We start from the raw sequence: 17,149 nt of genomic DNA, 5'->3' as shown, positions 1-17,149 counted from the left end.
GACAAAACATATTGTTTTCTACCTGTAATTCAGGAAATTTAATTTTTCCTGGAAAAATCTGGACTTTTCAGGGAATTTCTTCATTACTCAAGGAATTTGCAAAATCTCTTACCAAGACATTGTTAAGACAAGAATAGGATTCAAAGGAAACTTTAATGAAAACTCATAGGAATTGCCGAGGTTAATTATTAAGGATTTTTTAGAAAATTTTGGAAGAGAATTCTAAGGATTATTTCAAGAAGTTTCTTGGAGAAGAATAATCCGGAGGATAATTCCACGGAAATTTTCAGAAAATACTTAGGTAGTATGCTAAAACGAAGGTTAACATTAAATCTGATACTTATTCCAGAAGAACTTCACAGCAATCCCAAGGGAGTTCTGACTTAAATTTTGATGAGGAGAACTTCAAATGAATACTTAGAACAAATGCAAAGGAAATTCTGAAAATAATTCCGTTGTGTAAGGAAAATTTCAAGGCAATTCTAAGGAATATTCCAACGGTTAAAAAGATCCCAAGAAATGTCGGGGAAATTTTCAAAGGAATTACGAGGAGTATTCCAAAGATATTCTGGAGATAATTTTAAGAAAATTCAAAAGAGAGTTCCAAGGAAATTACGAGGAGTATTTCAAGGAATGAATGGGAATGGTGAGCAGAACTAAAAATGAATTCCTATGGTAACTCCATGGGAACATCGGGAGAATACTGGGAGTGAATGCTGGGAGATTTTTTTCAGGACAATTTATCGGGGAATTACTAGATGTTACACTGCAAACATTATTAATAATATGAAGAGAATTGTAGAGTGAATTCAGAGTGTTCTGTAGAAGATTTTCAAGAGTATTTGCGTCATTATATGGAAATTCCATGTTTCTATAAAACAAATTCGAGATTCAAGATTTGGGGAACAAAAATGGAAATTCTGATGCTTGGATTTTTTCAAGTATTCAAGTTTCAAAACTAGCAAAAATATTTGAAATTTTGAACTTTGAAATGTGTTTTAGACCGATCTCACATTCAAGCAGATTTTAGGAGATCAAAGTAGGCCGCGTTGCAAAAATTACGTATTTTTGTTTTACTGCGTCGTTTTCGTTCTGGTGAAAATGTTATAAATTTACAATTTCATTTTAAAAAGGGTTAATTTGAAAGTACAGAAGTGATGTTGAAAAGTGCATTAAGTGAAAATTTTCAAATTCTTATCCCTTGCATGTGGTACCGACTGTTCTAACCTACGCGTAGTTACGATCAGTTAAGTTTATTTACCTTTTCGTTCCTCTGTCCTCGATAAGAAATATCCAGCTAATTAAAAACGATCATTTCAAAACTTACTAAATACGCGTCAATCAAGTATTGCACTACTGCTTGATTGAAAGTTTCAGTACATTATCAATGGTATATATTTGCATCGATAATGTATTGGAGCGGGGCTTATCAGGGTTGATGCATATATTATGTCACGCTCTAAGGGGAGAGGGGGGTCTAAGATTTTGTGACAAGCAATGCATTAGGTATAGGAAAAACGTCACGATAGGGGGAGGGGGTAATTTTTTGCTCGATTTAGAGTGCCATAATTAATGCATGGGCCCTCATGTGTGAAAAAAATAGCTTCGGAATGCTTGCGTTCTTGAAATGGGCTATTGTAGCTGCGGTTCCACTGCTAGACAGTGGAAGTTAGGCCAAGGGCGAATCTTCATTCTAATGTACGATTCCACATACTATTAATAACCTCTTACCTATCGATCAGAATGAATTGTGCATATGTTTAGGATCAACAAACATTTTCAGGCTCAAAGGAGCAACAGGATCGAGCTGATATCGTTTCTTAATTCCAAAATCTGAAGACTGTTTTGAATAATATGCTTAGGTAATGGGCAGCAACAACGGACAGATAAACTACTTACAGCTTCTATTTATTAAATACTTGATATAACGATTGCATTGCCTGCTGGGCGTATCCTATGGCTTACCCTCCCTACTAACACCCTTCCCGTGACACTTATGAGGGGTCGTAGAGTTCTCTGCATCTCTCTTAAGTAAGTGTCGGACAACAGTTTGGAGCACGTACCACCTACGACATTGTCCAACCTGGTTTATGCTATGCTATCTCATATTTAAGCAGATTTTAGAGGAATCTCGAGGAAAAATTGATTTGCTCAGTGAGTATCCCCACATTTCACGATTTTGAGTGTAATCCGGCTCAATTTTGAGTTGTTCTCAGTAGCTGTGTACCTCTAATAAAATATCCAGTACAATATAGCATGCCAGTTTTACATGTGCCTCCATCTAGCACGTGGTAGCTGAACTAACACGGTATTTTAGACCAACTCAAAATTGAGTGGTTTTTTAATTGGCAAATCAAAGTTGGCACTCGTGGAGAATAGAAGAACTATGAAAGTGATGATGGTTTCAAAATTTTACACGGTGAGGTATACGAATACAATCTTAAAATGTATTTGCTTTGTGAACAAATTATTTTAATAAAATCTGGTTGATGCTACGTTAGTAGAAAACTTTAGGGCTACGCAATAGACATATAATATAGAAAAAAATAATTTCTATTCAGATTTTTAGTTGTATACATAGATTTCAGCTTTTCTGCCACCACAGCAATCAGATTTAAATAAAATGCTCCATTTGCAAAATAAAAGCATTTTAATATTGCACTCGTACACCTTCCCGTGAAAAATTTTGAAATCATCACTTTCATAGTTCTTCTGCCAACTTTGATTTGCCAATAGGCGAATCCAAAAGAAACTAAGCGATCGTTTCAGCCTCTGGCGGTTAATAGGGGAACCTTCAAAAGAGTGATGACGGTGGAAATTTTCACCGTGAAGCATAGGAGGAGGACAATATTTTCACCTTCCTGATTAATTTATCCACCGCAGGTGCTTGAAATCATCATCCACGTGGAATATTTTGTTTTCTGTATCGGGTTTGCAGTGATCCGGCTGGTGCTTCCATATATTTTTGATAAGAAAAATTAAGATTTATAAAATTGTCCCAGTGGTTATGATCTTCCGGATTTTTAATGTGTGGTTATTTCAGCTGTAAATCAGTTCAGATCTGTAGATAATCGAAAAATACAACCACTCCCGATGGAAATTTACAAGTTGTACAATAAAATGTACATTGTTTTGAGTTTTGAAAATCGTCATTATGATGTAAACAAATGGATTGGATGACATTTCCTTTCAAAATCGGCTAGCGCACTCTACATTGATGGTGCATGAAAAGAGCCTATTCAAAATCGCAAAAAAGTAGGCTACTCCTACACTTCACGGCCAATGAGTTTAACCCAAATTTGAGTTCAGTTTACTCATAAAGCTAAAAAAAGTGCAGGAACGCAGTGCTGAGGGAATTTTCAAGATTTTCCGCAGGTTTTTTTTTCAGGAAAGAAATCCCGAATATGAGAAAAGTCAAGATTGGATTCTCTCAATCTATTTGGTACTAATTTTGACTGAGTAAAATCTTCGTCAATTTTGTTCATTATCCGGCAGATTTTTGAGGTTTTCCACAGGAAATTATGACGCAAATTTTGCTAATCACTCTGTTCCTGCACTTTTGGCAATTTATGCGTAAACTGAACTCAAATTTGGGAGGGTCTCATTGGCCGTGTGAGTAAAATTTTCGTCGATTTTACTCATACACGGAAAGAAAAAAGTACCTAATTTTGAGTTTATTTTCATCCAGGTTGGCAGTTCCGTGTGCCAACTCAATTGAGGGAGTTAGATGAAAATGGGTGTAAGTGGCTTTGATCGATTATCTTCAACGACTTTCTCTTTTGATAGCCACAACTTTGTAAACAGATTTTGCGCTATTTCTGCCACATAGTTTGATAAAGGAGGTTTTCATCTAGCATCCAGAATGGCACACGAATCAAGGAATGTGTTTTCAATTGAATTATTAACTAGATTATTAACGAAAGTGAAAGTCGATGAAAAGAATCGATCAAAGTCACTTACAACCCTTGCCTTCTAACCCTGCGTTTCAACTAATTTTACAGGGTAGCCGTGGAACCAGTGCAAATCTACCGAATATCAGGATGGTTTGGCAATGAAAAACGGTGACGAGGGTTGAAATTCGAACAGCCGGAACCGAGGCCGGAACAACCTATCCTCGCTTAAAGGTTGGCAGGTTACATCCTATAACACATATTTGATTATTTGTTTTTCTTTTGACTACTTTTAATATTCGGTTAAATTATTAACGGCAGGAAGCCCATAAAACAATTTTGTTGATAAAATGGGTATTTTTTATTCATCCCCAGTAAGAACATGAAGGCTAAAAAGTACCCATTTTTAAAGTATGAGTCAAATGCTCATTAATGAGTACTATTGGGTTTACTCACTTAATGAGTTAAGGCACTTTTCTTAAAAATTGATATTTTTACCTATTAATGAGTACTCTCAAGTTGTCATTCACTCCTATGTAAACAGGATTACTTACTTTTAAGTTGTTTTCACTCTACAGAACTGTCAGCATATGACGACGATGAGCTAGAGCAATACAAGATGGAACATAGTACGTCAAGTTCAAACTACTCAAAATTGAGTTTTACACAACTTACTCAATTTTAGCTTGGCGCACGGAACTGTCGAGATGGGTGAATAGATCTCATTTTTGGATTGTTTTGCTCTTTTCGTTTTTGACAACAACAAGAGAGCAAGTGAGAGGCATCAACTCAAAAGTAAGTATAAAGAACTCAACCGATGGGAAGTTTTGGTTCTTCGTGTAAGGTACATGTCCCTAACTTTGGTCTAATATGAAGCCTTCAATTACATTTTTTGTCATATCTTAATTAATAATAGAGCTGCAGACAATATTTCACTGTCAACATGCACATTTAGATATGTGTATTGCGAAGACAACATATCAAGAAGACTGGCAACTCTTCAATTTTTTTCGTACGACCGCTATGAGGCAGGTACAATCGCGTCATTTGCCGCTCAAAGGTAAATGCTCCGAACGAATTGGATAGCAAAGATTACATCCTCAGAAGAAAGGTTTGTGTGTTTGCTCATTTTTCTATGCGTTGCTTCCACCTTCGCTCATGTACAACGCTACTGTATCTGTCGCTTGGATTCTGGCCAAGTAGCCAGTCTTCGATTTACGGTTTAGCGACTTGCAGTCAATTTAATTGTTTGTAAGGATGTTTGAACATATTTACATATCATCGGTAATTTATTTATTTTATTTATTTTATTAAATCTTCAACATAATTTTGTACAGATATTTTCTAGGCTAGGTGTCGAATTCTATGTATGTAAGTAGACTTACTAATGTTAAAATCATATACATCAAACGTTTCATTAAACACACGACAGCACAAAGTCCACGGTTCGTTGAATCCATAGTTGGTCCGATGGGTAGGTTGCCACAGAAGCGTGTAACTACGTAGAACTCTTTGAAGAGCATTGATGTAGATTTGGCTCACAAGAGAGTTGTGATCCACGTCACCGTTAAGCAATCTAAACACGAAGAGTCGCTGAAGTAGTTTCCTCCTTGCTGCCAACGTGTCCAGGTCAATCAACCTGCACCGTTCTTCGTAAGGCGGCAAATTTACCGAATCGTTCCAGGGCAGAACACGTAAAGCGCATCTTACGAAGTTTCGCTGAATGGCTTCGATTTTGTTAGTTTGAATAGCGTGAAAGGGTGCCCCCACAACAACAGCATACTCTAGAAGACTGCGGACGAGAGCACAGTATAGTGATTTCAGCGCGTAGATGTCCGGAATGCGTTTGTGTTTCGTTTCAAGAAACCTAATGTGGCGAATGCTTTAGCAGTTATCATGGAGATGTGCTCATTGAATCTGACTTTAGAGACGATGATAACACCCAAATCCTTAACTGAAGAAACGAAGAGCAAACTACTGAGTCCTATCCTATAGTCATGTCGTAAGGGCTCGCGTGAACGGCTAAAAGATATTGCGCAGCATTTTGTGACATTAACCTGCATACCGTTCAATGTACACCAGCGCAAAAGGGAATCAATATCCTTCTGGAGTGCGCAACAGTCAAGTCTTGACTTAATTGTACGAAAGATCTTTAAGTCATCGGTGAACATAAGTTTCGAAGAACACAGTCGACTACACAGATCGTTCACGAACAGGATGAAAATTAAAGGCCCTAAATGGCTACCTTGGGGAACACCAGAGGGTATCTCGAAACTAGGCGAATTAACACCGTTAATGCTCACATAGGCTGAGCGGTCAGTTAAGTAAGACTTTAACCACTTCGTGGCCCAATTAGGTAATCCTATACTACCCATAATCACATATCAGTCCCATCTTTGCTTGATTTGCTATTCATATGGGACTGATATGCGATTATGGGCAGTATACACCTCATTTTGTCCACTGCAAGCACATGTGGAACCCTATCGAACGCCTTACTGAAGTCCACGTAGATCGCATAAACTTGTCGTCGTTTTTCAATAGAGTTGATCAGTGAGTTGACAAACACCATTAAGTTGGTTGTTGTAGAGCGTTTCGTCACGAAGCCGTGCTGATGTTCGGTAATTATTGGCCTAACCGCTTGATATACGATCAACTCCAGAGCTTTTGGGAGGCAGCTTAGAATCGAAATTCCGCGATAATTTTCAACGTTTTTGTGAATAGGTGTGATGGACGCAACCTTCCACATTGTGGGGAAAACACCACTAACTAGCGAACGATTGAAGATAATCGACACAGGTGAAGCGAGAGATGCAGAATATTTCTTGATGAACGATGGCGGCAAACAGTCTGGACCAGCCCTAATAAAAATTGTATGGTTAATTTGCTTAACGACGTGTTCTGGGTATCATCCAAACCATTTGTGGAATAGTTCAATGATTTGGGTTATCGTTCGTTTATGGTTATTTTTTATTAGGGAGGGCCTTTAGAAGGATCTACAGATGAAATAACTTTCATCACCTCTTAAACAGATACATCCAACTGCGGTAAATGCAAGTTGTAATGAGCTATGCTGCTCATCCAGTCACGACGATCATCCGGACAATGAGCGAGAGGGGTAGTCGAAAAAACATCCTTGAAGAATTTTGCGAAGAGATCAGAAGCTTCTTCCGCGGAGTCAGCATGAGCTTCTTTATAGGACACATCGAGTGGTATACCGCCATTCCGCCTAAGTTTCTTCACGTAGGTCCAAAAAGACGATGGATCCCGCTTTGCCTCCGACTCAATGCGCAATACATATTCATGGAAAATGTTCAACCGGCTGGTGTAGTGCTCCTCCATGTCGTGAAGTAATCGCCTGTTTTCCTCAGTCCGTTGTTTGAAAAGACGTTTCCTTGCTTTCCGTAACCTGTTTCGGAGGTTCCTAAGTTCCGTGGTCCATCATGGTTGATTGTAGTGAACACGGAGGCAATGTCGTCGAATAGGAGTATATTCGTGGATGATATCGAAAATGGCACCATAAAACCGGAAAACAGCATCGTCAACGTCACAATCAGTCAAAAGCGTCGTCCAGTCTATCGAGCCTATCCGGGCGTTGATAAGGGGTTCATTGCAGAAGTTGAATGAGCTAGATATTACGATGATCACAACACTGTCACGTTCTGTCATGACAAACAATTCGATGAGATTTTGAAAAAAAATCTCTATCATCGTTTTCTCATCCGATGATAGTGACAGATGTATCTCTGTAAATATCGCGTGAGATCTTTCATTGAGATTGAGAATAACATTTGCCATCCTGGTCTCTATCTAATCCAAAAATTAAGACCAAACCAGCCAATTGGACCGCCGCTAAAGATGCCCTAAGATTGGCACTTTTGATGTGCTTGTTAATTTTGAGAGAAAATGTCATCCAAACCGTTTGTTTATAATGATGATTTTCAAAGCTCAAAATAATGCATATTTTATTGCACATATTGCAAATTTCCATCGGAAGTGGTCTTATTCAGAGATGGAAAATCATTTACATTCATTTCGTGCATTCTTTTTTTTTTTTTTCCTTTGGTTTGTTTTTTCCGTCGATCTTGTTTTCCGTGCTGAGCACCAATGCTACCGACGTGCCAGGAAGGCAGCTCCCACACCTGGACCCTACCTATCGACCCATCAACTCATGAACCGGGGACCAACGGCTTTACTTCCCATCCGAAGGAAGGCGTGATCAGAGATGTTATGCCTCAGAACATCCCGGCGGCGCCGACTGGGATTGAACCCAGGCTTGCTGGGGTGAGAGGTAATCACGCTTACCACTACACCACCGGCGCCGTTATTTCGTGCATTCATTTACATTCATTTGCCTCTAACTTTTTTCATCAACAGAATTCCGAAAAATAGTGTTTGAAGCTTTTGTAGGCTTTGATATTAGCTACATCTTTTGTAAACAACTCAAATCATTATTTCTTATGCATGATGAATCAGAACGATAATGTAAATTGCATTCACTGAAAAACAATGGCATGTTCTGCCAGCTCTTGTTCGTCATGTATAAGAGATTCAGATTTTGATTATTGACAAAAGTTGAAGTTAATATCAAAATCTACAAAAGTTTCATACATAATTTTACGGTATTCTGTTGATGAAAAAAGTTAGACGCAAATGAATGTAAATGAATGCACGAAATGAAGCCCGAAACCCCGGAATATCATAACCTCAGGGGCAGTTTATGAATCTTAATTTTTCTCATCAAACATATGCGGAAACATCAGCCGGATCACTGCAAAATCGATACAGATAGCAAAATATTCCACGTGGATGACGATTTCATGCACCTGCGATGGATACGTTAATCAGGAAAGGTGAAAATATTCTCTTCTTCCTATGCTTCATGGCAAAAGCTTCAGGCCTTTTCGTTCTTTTGAAGGTTCCCGTATTCACCACCAGAGACTGAAACGATTGCTTAGTTTCTATTAAGCATAGAAACAATTTAGAATCGGCACGCAGCGCTCCTAGTGGCTGAAGGCGTCGAAGCGGTACAGTGGACCGAAAACTGCATCAGAACGTCATGAAGGCTTTTATAGCGAATCCCGAACTTTTGGACGTGGATATGGCCAACAAACTCGATGCTGTTCGCAGCACAGTTCGGAATATACGCATACGGGAAGGTTTCATTAAGTATCGGGCTATTAAGCAACCGAACCGGTCCTTAAAGCAAAACACTACGGTCAAAACGCGGGCCTGAAAGCTGTATGATCAGGTGCTGACCAAATTCAACGGATCCATCCTTATGGATGTATGTCAAATTGGACTTCAAACAGCTTCATATATGCTAAACTGAAGAAGAGTGGAAAAATGGCTAAGGATACTATTTTAATGGCCTGATACTGGAAAAAAAAGCAGACGGTGAGGTTGACAGAAGTTGATGGCATGTATCAAGCCCAAAGTTCGAATCTTCATTCGAGAGGAATACAAATAACTGAAATCTGTTATGTGTGTACAGTAAAATAAATCCCTTATCCTAATAGAATAAAGCTCTTATTGTAGTTGCTATTTGTTTTTAAATATTAGTTACTTCCTACAACTTATTGGCTAATTGTTAGGATGAGTATGAGGACGATGACTAAGCGTGCATGGTGTATTTTCTACTAGCTCACAAGAGCAACGTGATCAATATCGATAGTTGCTATACAATGCACTAGAAAAGAAACGAAAATTAAATCAGAACGTTAATGACTTGCGATGTGGTTTAATGAAATTTGTTTGATATTATTAAATGGATTAATTTTCATTAAATTACTAATCTAAATGAAGTTTTTCCAAATGTGTTATTTTAATCACGGATGATCACATACTCAATTTACAAAGCCGTTCAATCTCACTCAGAGAAAGAGAGAGAGAGTGTAACTTCTACTTAGATGAAACAGAAATGTTCTAAAAACGTAGGTTACTCAGCGCTGAGATAATTTCTCCTCCATCTGAGTAAAAGCTACCCACTTTCTCTGAGCGAGTTTGAACGACCGTGTAGTGTGCAACAAACTTGCATGCAATAAATGACCTACTTTGATGAAACATTACGAATGAACTAAATTCACCCTAACCGCAGCCTACTGGTATGAAACTTTACTTCTACGCAAGAAAATAGCATGAAAGATGAAAATACTCACCGTCGATATCGAGCGCAGGCTATGCACAGGGCCGTAGCCGTACCACCGGCAAAGATGAGTCCCCCGATGACGACCGTGGCCAGTTCGATGCCCTTCATTCCGGCATCGTACGGATGCGGTTCCAGCGCATTCGACGACAGCTCCGTCAGTTCGATGATGGGCAAATTTGGCTTCAAATTTGCCATATCGAGCGATGCGAGCGACCTGCATTAGGGGAATTACCATACACGTGAGCAATTACTGATGGCTGGGAGATGATTGCTTGTACTAACCTCTGCAGTTCTGCCATTTCCACCACGGAATTGGACTTCCGATCGATGGCATACAGGTACAAATTTGTGCTGAAATGAATTGCATTGCATTACTTAATCCGACAAAACACCTAATTCCTCGCAATACTCACGCATCGTCCACTTTGTCGTTGCTTTCCAAGGCACGTATCCGCACGTCGTACCCGGTGGCAAGACTCAAGCTGGCCGTAATCATATTCATCTGCCTTTCCACCTCCACCGGAAATCCGGCCATAATCAAGCAGACCTCCTGGTGTGAATTCAGCACGTAAACGAACACGTTGGCAATCGTCGATTGACCATCGTCAGCGCCTACTCGGTCCGTTGCCTTGACATCGAACCCAAAAACGCGGTCCTGGTAGTTGGCCAGCGAACTGAGTAGGCGAATCTGACCCGTCAAGGCATCCACATCGAACAATCTTGCGGGTTCGTTAAGTAGCGAGTAGCGAATTTCCCCGTTGCTTCCGGCGTCCTCGTCATGGGCCTGAAAATAACTCAGAATGAATCAGTGAAGTTCTTTTTCTTACAAAACTGGAAATATCCTACCTCAACTTTCAGCACGGAGTACCCGTAGTTGGCTCGGTCAGGAACGACGGCAATGATCGGTCCATCGTTTTCCTTGAAGATCGGTGCATTATCGTTGACGTCCATTACTTTGATCAAGATCTCCACTTCGTTATCGTGCAGCTTGTGGGTCCTCTTTCTGACTGGATTCTCCAACGCGTACAGTACGCTTGGAATGTTTCGACTTTCTCGAGACTTGACCTTATCCACCTTGATCTTGATCTCGTACGAATCCTGTTCCTCCCGATCCAACGGCTGCAGCAACCAAAGTGATCCGTTCTTTTCATCGATCTTGAACCTGTCTCCGTATTCATCGTTTACAATCGTCCATCGGAAGCTATCTTTGGCGTATTTCTTGTTCAGCGTAATGTTCAGCGCAATCCGAGGAGTATGTTCGTTTTCCCGCAACTCCAGTTCGTAGTATTTGTAAGGAAATAGCGGAATCCGATCTTCTACTGCACTCGATCGCTCAGGATCGCCCTGAAGATTGACGATCAACAAGGCATTGCTTGATCGCGGAGGCGTTCCAAAATCGGACGCTACAACTGTTACGTTAATGTGCTGGTAGGTCTTCCGACTCGTCGGTTGAATGAACTTGGATGCCGTGGTGATTACTCCGTCCTTGGCATCGATGGAGAACTGGAGTAGATCACTTTGACCCGTCAGAGAGTAGATCACCAATCCATTTCCGTTCTCCTTGAAATCGTTGTCTTTTGCTTGAACCTGCTTGACGAAGGATCCTGGCTTGGAGTTGACGTTGATGTATGACACGTACACCGGAAGTCTTTTTATGCTGCTGCGATCGTAGTGCAGCTCATCGTAGGTGGTGAATTCGGGGCTGTTGTCATTCTTGTCCAGCACAATCACCTCGACATCCACCATGGCCGAAAGCTTCAAATCGAAATTGTTATCGGATGCCAGAACCTTGAAGTGGTAGGACGAAATTGATTCGCGGTCAATCTCGCCAGAAACTCGAATCGTTCCATCCAGTGGAGCGATGGAAAACGGAATCTTCGCATCATCTTCCGCCAGCAGAAGATAGGAAACATTTCCATTCATACCCAAGTCTTCATCCGTTGCTTTCACCAGGCCGATCATTTTGCCAGTTATCGGATAACTACCTTCTTCCACTTTGAACGTGTACCACTGCTGTTCGAAAACCGGAGAATTGTCATTCACATCGTAGATCTTGAACTCCAAACTGATCACGTCCGTCAGTCCTCCAACGTCTTTGGCTGAAATGTTCAGCTTGATCTCCGTCTCCGGGGGCAATCGCTTCACTGCCTTCAGCTCACCAGAATTTCGATCAACCTTGAAATAGCTGCTTCGGTTGTTCGAAGGGCTCTCTTCCTGATTCACAATTTCATAGATCACCTTGGAATTTTTGTCAAAGTCTTCATCACTCGCCGTCAGCTTCAGGATCACCTTCCCAATCTCAACGTTCTCCGGAAGACTAAACCTCAATCCCGGTTTCTTACTGATCGCCCTGGTAACCCTCGCACCTGCTCTGACTCTACCCTTAGGCTTGAACACTTTCCTCTTCATCGTCGCCGATCGATTCCCCATCATCAGCTGCCCGTCCAAAAGCCTTGGCATCCCGGCATAGGGTGCGGATTGAACCATTTCAAACAAACTGTCCACCCCGTAGCTTAATCGAGCTGACTCTTTTCCCATCTCCATAAATCCCGGGAGAACTTCCGTCTCCAGTTCATCCAAGTAAAACAGCTCAAGATCGCTAGTATTCTCCAACATCTCGCATTTGCTCTTCCGGAATATCGCGATCTTGTCAAAGATCGGTGGGTTATCGTTCACGTCCAGTATCAAAATCCTCAGTTCTACTTCCGAAGTCAAACTGTCCCGGTCAGTGGCCATCATTTTGAGGTGCAGACTGTCGATCTCTTCGCGATCGAGCTTGTTCGGTCCCATGAAAAGAATGTTGTAATGCGGAGTCGACCCGTTAATCCCTTCGGTCGGTTTGGAACGGAAATCTACGCGCCGATTCAGTACCTCGCTCGAATCGACATTCGCAATCTGTAGGTTCCTGAAGATGTGAGCCACGGTTTTGTTGTAGTTGGACAGGGTGGAGTTGGAGAACTGAGCCGCGAAGGAATTCGATTCACCCGACAGGATCAGATCATACTCGGAGTTGACTCCAATGTCCTGATCGGTGATGATGATCGGGTTGTTCAGAACGATCTCCGTCCCAATGGGGGAGTTTTCCGCGATCACTCCCAGATAGAAGGGTTGATTGAACTTTGGTGGGTTATCGTTTTCGTCTTCCACGAGGATCACCACCTGGTAGATACCGGCGAAGGTTCGGTGCTTGTAAAAGTACTCGGCAATGATGGTTACCCTGATTGTGTCTTGCTTCTCCCGATCGAGACCCTTCACTGTCATCAGTTTGCCATCGTTGGTGAGACGGATGGTGTCCAACACGTCGTAGCTGTTGATCAAGGAGTACTGGACACCACTGGTCGGAGTTCGAGAATTCCTAAGGTTGCGAGCTTTGCGTGTCATGTTGGTAGTATACATGGCATCGAATGCAACCAGGGGATACAACTGGATGAAATCTGGATTCGCTTCCCGGATGAATCTCCGACCGAAGCGAGTTCGGTTTTTTCCATTGAGGTTGAACACCTGCCGATCACCACGGTTTCGATCGCCTCGCACTGAAATCAACGAAGGTAAACCATTCTCGTCCACTTCGCATTGCTCTTGGAAGTCCTGAAACTTGAGCTGACCGATGATCGCATTGGGTTTGTTCTCCTTGATCTTGAACTCAATCGGAGTTGAGTTTGTCCCTCTGAGCAGCATAAAGTTGTTTTTGATGACGTGAATCGTGACGTTCGTAACGATGATCTTCTCCAGACTGTTGTACGCCTCGGGAGTTAGTTGGTCGACGATCTTTCCATCTGCATTTGGTAGATAAGACACAACCGTTTCAAACTCGTAGCAGCGGCGATCGAACTTGTCCAAACCTTCGATCACGGTCACAATCCCGGATCGTTCTTCGATGGCGAACGGAACGCCTTCCGGGTAAGAATGAAGCAGATCGAAGAATATCTCTTCTTCTGTGTTGGTGTCGAACGTTGTTCGGATTTGTCCCACGGAAGCACCAATGGGAGCATCAGCCCCCACCCAGAACTCGTACGGAGCTCCAATGAACTCGATCTCTTCAATCGATTGACAAACAATGTCGATCGTTACCAGTGCCACATTGAACCGTGACTCGGAAGGGTTCTGGGGCTGATCTCGTGCTTCTACAAAAAACGCAATCTTCCCGTACGTCATCTGTTCCGCAACCTTTATGTCACCCGTACCTGGGTCCAGCTTGAAAGGAATCGCTAAATTTGGCCGTACATTCTTGATATGGTACTGCACCTGTCCGTTGCCCATGTCATCCGGATCTATTGCTTTAAGTGAACCTACCTTGCTCCCGATCGCGGCACTGCAGTTCGCTTTAAATTCGTACAGCGTTCCCTGTTCAAACTCCGGAGTATTGTCGTTGGTGTCCAGCAGTGTGATTTCCACCTCAACCGTCCCGTAGTTTTGCGATCGATCGACCTGTTCTATCCGTTCCATGGCATTCACCGTCATATGCAACGAACTTCGTGCTTCCTTGTCGAGAAAGGTCTCATCGTTGACCACGATCCAACCGGACATGTGATCGATCACGAATGCCCCCTTGGGATCTTCGTTCGCCAGGTAGTAGTAAAACTCGGAATTCTCACCTTGGTCGCGATCGATCGCATTCACCTGGAGGATGCTGAAACCTTTCGGTAGGTTTTCGATGATCGAAATATTGTACAGATCAACTTCAAACTCCGGTAGGTTGTCGTTCAGGTCGATGATCTCCATCTCGACTCTGTGACAAATCATGAAAAGGTTTTTCTAGGAAACTTTGACTCATATTTCGTGGTGATCTTACCTGGAAAGTGCACTCCTGGAAGGGTTATTCGTCTGCCTAGCCTCGATCTGCAGCACCATCGTGTTGTCCGGTAGATTCTCCGCCTCGAGATCAATCTCCTTCTGTAGGAAAATCATCCCAGTCTCCGGTGACATCCAGAATAGTTTCCGCTCATTCCCACCGATAATGCTGTAGATCAACGATGCATTCAACGAGTCCTGATCGAACGCACCGATCGGAGGATCAAAGTGAATCAGTGCATGAACCGGTTTACCCTAGAATCAATAAAAAAAATTAAATACAAACGCATGCATGATTGTTCGGACAAACCGCCACGGCCACACCACAACTCAATCACTCAATTACCGTAATCGGAAACGACTCCTTCAGCTTGGTGCGATAAATTGCTCTGGTGAAGATCGGTGGCATGTCGTCCACGTCCCGGATCGTCACCCGGACCGTCACGTTAGCCGTCCTCGGTGGGTTCCCACGATCGCTCGCCATCACCAGCACATTCATCGAGTGCAGTCCGGCGTCGTAATCGAGTGGCCTCTGCAGGATCAGCTTCGGCTTCTGGGAGCTCTCCAGACGAAACGGGAAATCGCCGCTCTTGATCTGCTTCGGTGCGATCGCGTACTCAATGTCGGAATTCGGCGTGTTTGGCTTATCACGATCAATTGCCTTAATTCTATTAAACACCACCGTCTCAATTGGCGTTGATTCGTCCAGCGTTATCGCGTACGGTAGATTGATAAATTCGGGATCATTATCGTTAATATCTTCAATGTAAACAGTAATTGTGAAAAATGACGACTGCTGTTCTCGGCGCGGTCACACAGATCCACAGAGGTGCGGTAGACAACAGCATCAGCGTACAAACAATGTTGCCGCCGGCGGAGTGCAGGGTTTGAAGCGTTTCCCGGTGTCGCATAGACGATGAGAGTGCGGAGCCGCAGGGGAAGAGATAAGGGGAAAACATGAAATCAGATTATCGCTTGTGACAAGTGAGGAGGAAGGGTGACAAACCCATAAATAAGGGACCGACAAGTGAGAATGATCCGGAACAGTTGTAGTTCTATTATGGTTACGGCGTTTGTAATGTATCTGTGCTGTTATTTATAATACGATGGGATAGTTTGGATTGCCATTGTACACTAGTCTACACATACACATACACAGCCAGTACTTGAAAGAATCCTGGAAAATGATACATCTATCATTTTTCTTGTCATTATTAATGCCTGCTGCACATCAAGGATGTGAAACAAACAATAAAGCGGCCAGGCCTACTGTGTAGCGTTTAGTTAATTTTTGTGGAAGTGAATGTTTACCATGTCTACTTAATAAGTATAGACAGTGGTCAACATTTAATCCACAGGTAATCAAAGAGCGGGGACATACCGTACCAACCGCTCCGTATGCAGGATTTGAAAATAGGCTATATAAATCGTTGGGAGTGACAGAGCTAAGAAAGTTAATGTACACTCCTTGGTTGTCCGATCTCCTGGGATGGAACACAGGTATTTACCCCTTGTGTTCGAGCGTACAGTCCTCCCTCCGTACAAGCGTGGACGGCACCGCCCACCCACTGCCATCCCTCAATTGATCCAGCCGACCTCAGTCGAAGGACAACAGAGAGCGGTGTGCGGACGTAGCCTATACGGAGGGAATGCTGTATTCGCCTAGGTTATAGCGCCCTTGCTCGCTATTCGTTATTCGCTGTCTACAATGAGAAGAAACAATGCATGAAATTTATAGTGAGTAATTTTAATGAATATATATATATATATATATATATATATATATAAATATATATTGACTTAAATTGATATATATATATATATATATTAGCCGTCTCGATTGAATGCGCATGTTTAAACAACGTTGATCCAGGTACCTATCATATAAATTTGCATATAATCTAGTTATGATTATTGTCAATAATACTTACATTTCGATAAAGATGATGCTGCCTACTTTACCTGTTATGTGATACTTATCATCACAGAGTCCAACCTTGAATTGCAGACCAGGTCCACTAACAAAACACTCGTTCCGAGAAGGGGTTTATGGTCTTCTTCTTCTTCTTCTTCTTCAGGTTCGCTCACCACCCGGAATGAAGGCTCGGTGCGGTTAGTAATATCAAACAGTGTTACATGCAAACGAAAAAACGAAAAAGAGATACAACCAGGATTAGTTTTTTAAAGTAATAGTTTCATCTGAATACCCAACTAACCATATCTCAGTGACATTCCCTAATAAAAAATAACCATAAACGAACGATAACCCAAATCATTGAACTATTCCATAAATGGTTTGGATGATACCCAGAACACGTCG

The 17,149-nt window shown here is 42.0% G+C and overlaps 1 protein-coding gene across 3 annotated transcripts in view; it reads right to left on the bottom strand.

The window, feature by feature from the left end:
* The window catches only part of Cad89D (cadherin-89D), a 112,424-nt gene that overhangs the window by 3,491 nt on the left and 91,784 nt on the right, over positions 1 to 17,149 (bottom strand). The window contains exons 3-9 of one of the 3 annotated variants that reach the window (XM_065217053.1): positions 15,176 to 15,625; positions 14,831 to 15,084; positions 10,885 to 14,767; positions 10,452 to 10,822; positions 10,321 to 10,389; positions 10,049 to 10,252; positions 9,532 to 9,579 (exon numbers count right to left, since the gene is read on the bottom strand). In XM_065217053.1, the coding sequence (XP_065073125.1) occupies positions 9,552 to 9,579; positions 10,049 to 10,252; positions 10,321 to 10,389; positions 10,452 to 10,822; positions 10,885 to 14,767; positions 14,831 to 15,084; positions 15,176 to 15,625 (5,259 nt within the window). In that variant the 3' untranslated portion in view covers positions 9,532 to 9,551. Of the gene's footprint in view, positions 1 to 9,531; positions 9,580 to 10,048; positions 10,253 to 10,320; positions 10,390 to 10,451; positions 10,823 to 10,884; positions 14,768 to 14,830; positions 15,085 to 15,175; positions 15,626 to 17,149 lie in introns of those variants that run through there. The other 2 variants (XM_065217051.1, XM_065217052.1) reach the window with 2 other exon arrangements.

This window comes from Ochlerotatus camptorhynchus, unplaced genomic scaffold, assembly GCF_037179485.1.
Source record: "Ochlerotatus camptorhynchus isolate MF236.1 unplaced genomic scaffold, CSIRO-AGI_Acam_v1.1 ptg000070l, whole genome shotgun sequence".
Lineage (NCBI taxonomy): Eukaryota > Metazoa > Arthropoda > Insecta > Diptera > Culicidae > Ochlerotatus > Ochlerotatus camptorhynchus.
Note: the sequence above shows the minus strand (reverse complement) of the source record. Positions and strands in the feature narration are given on the sequence as shown.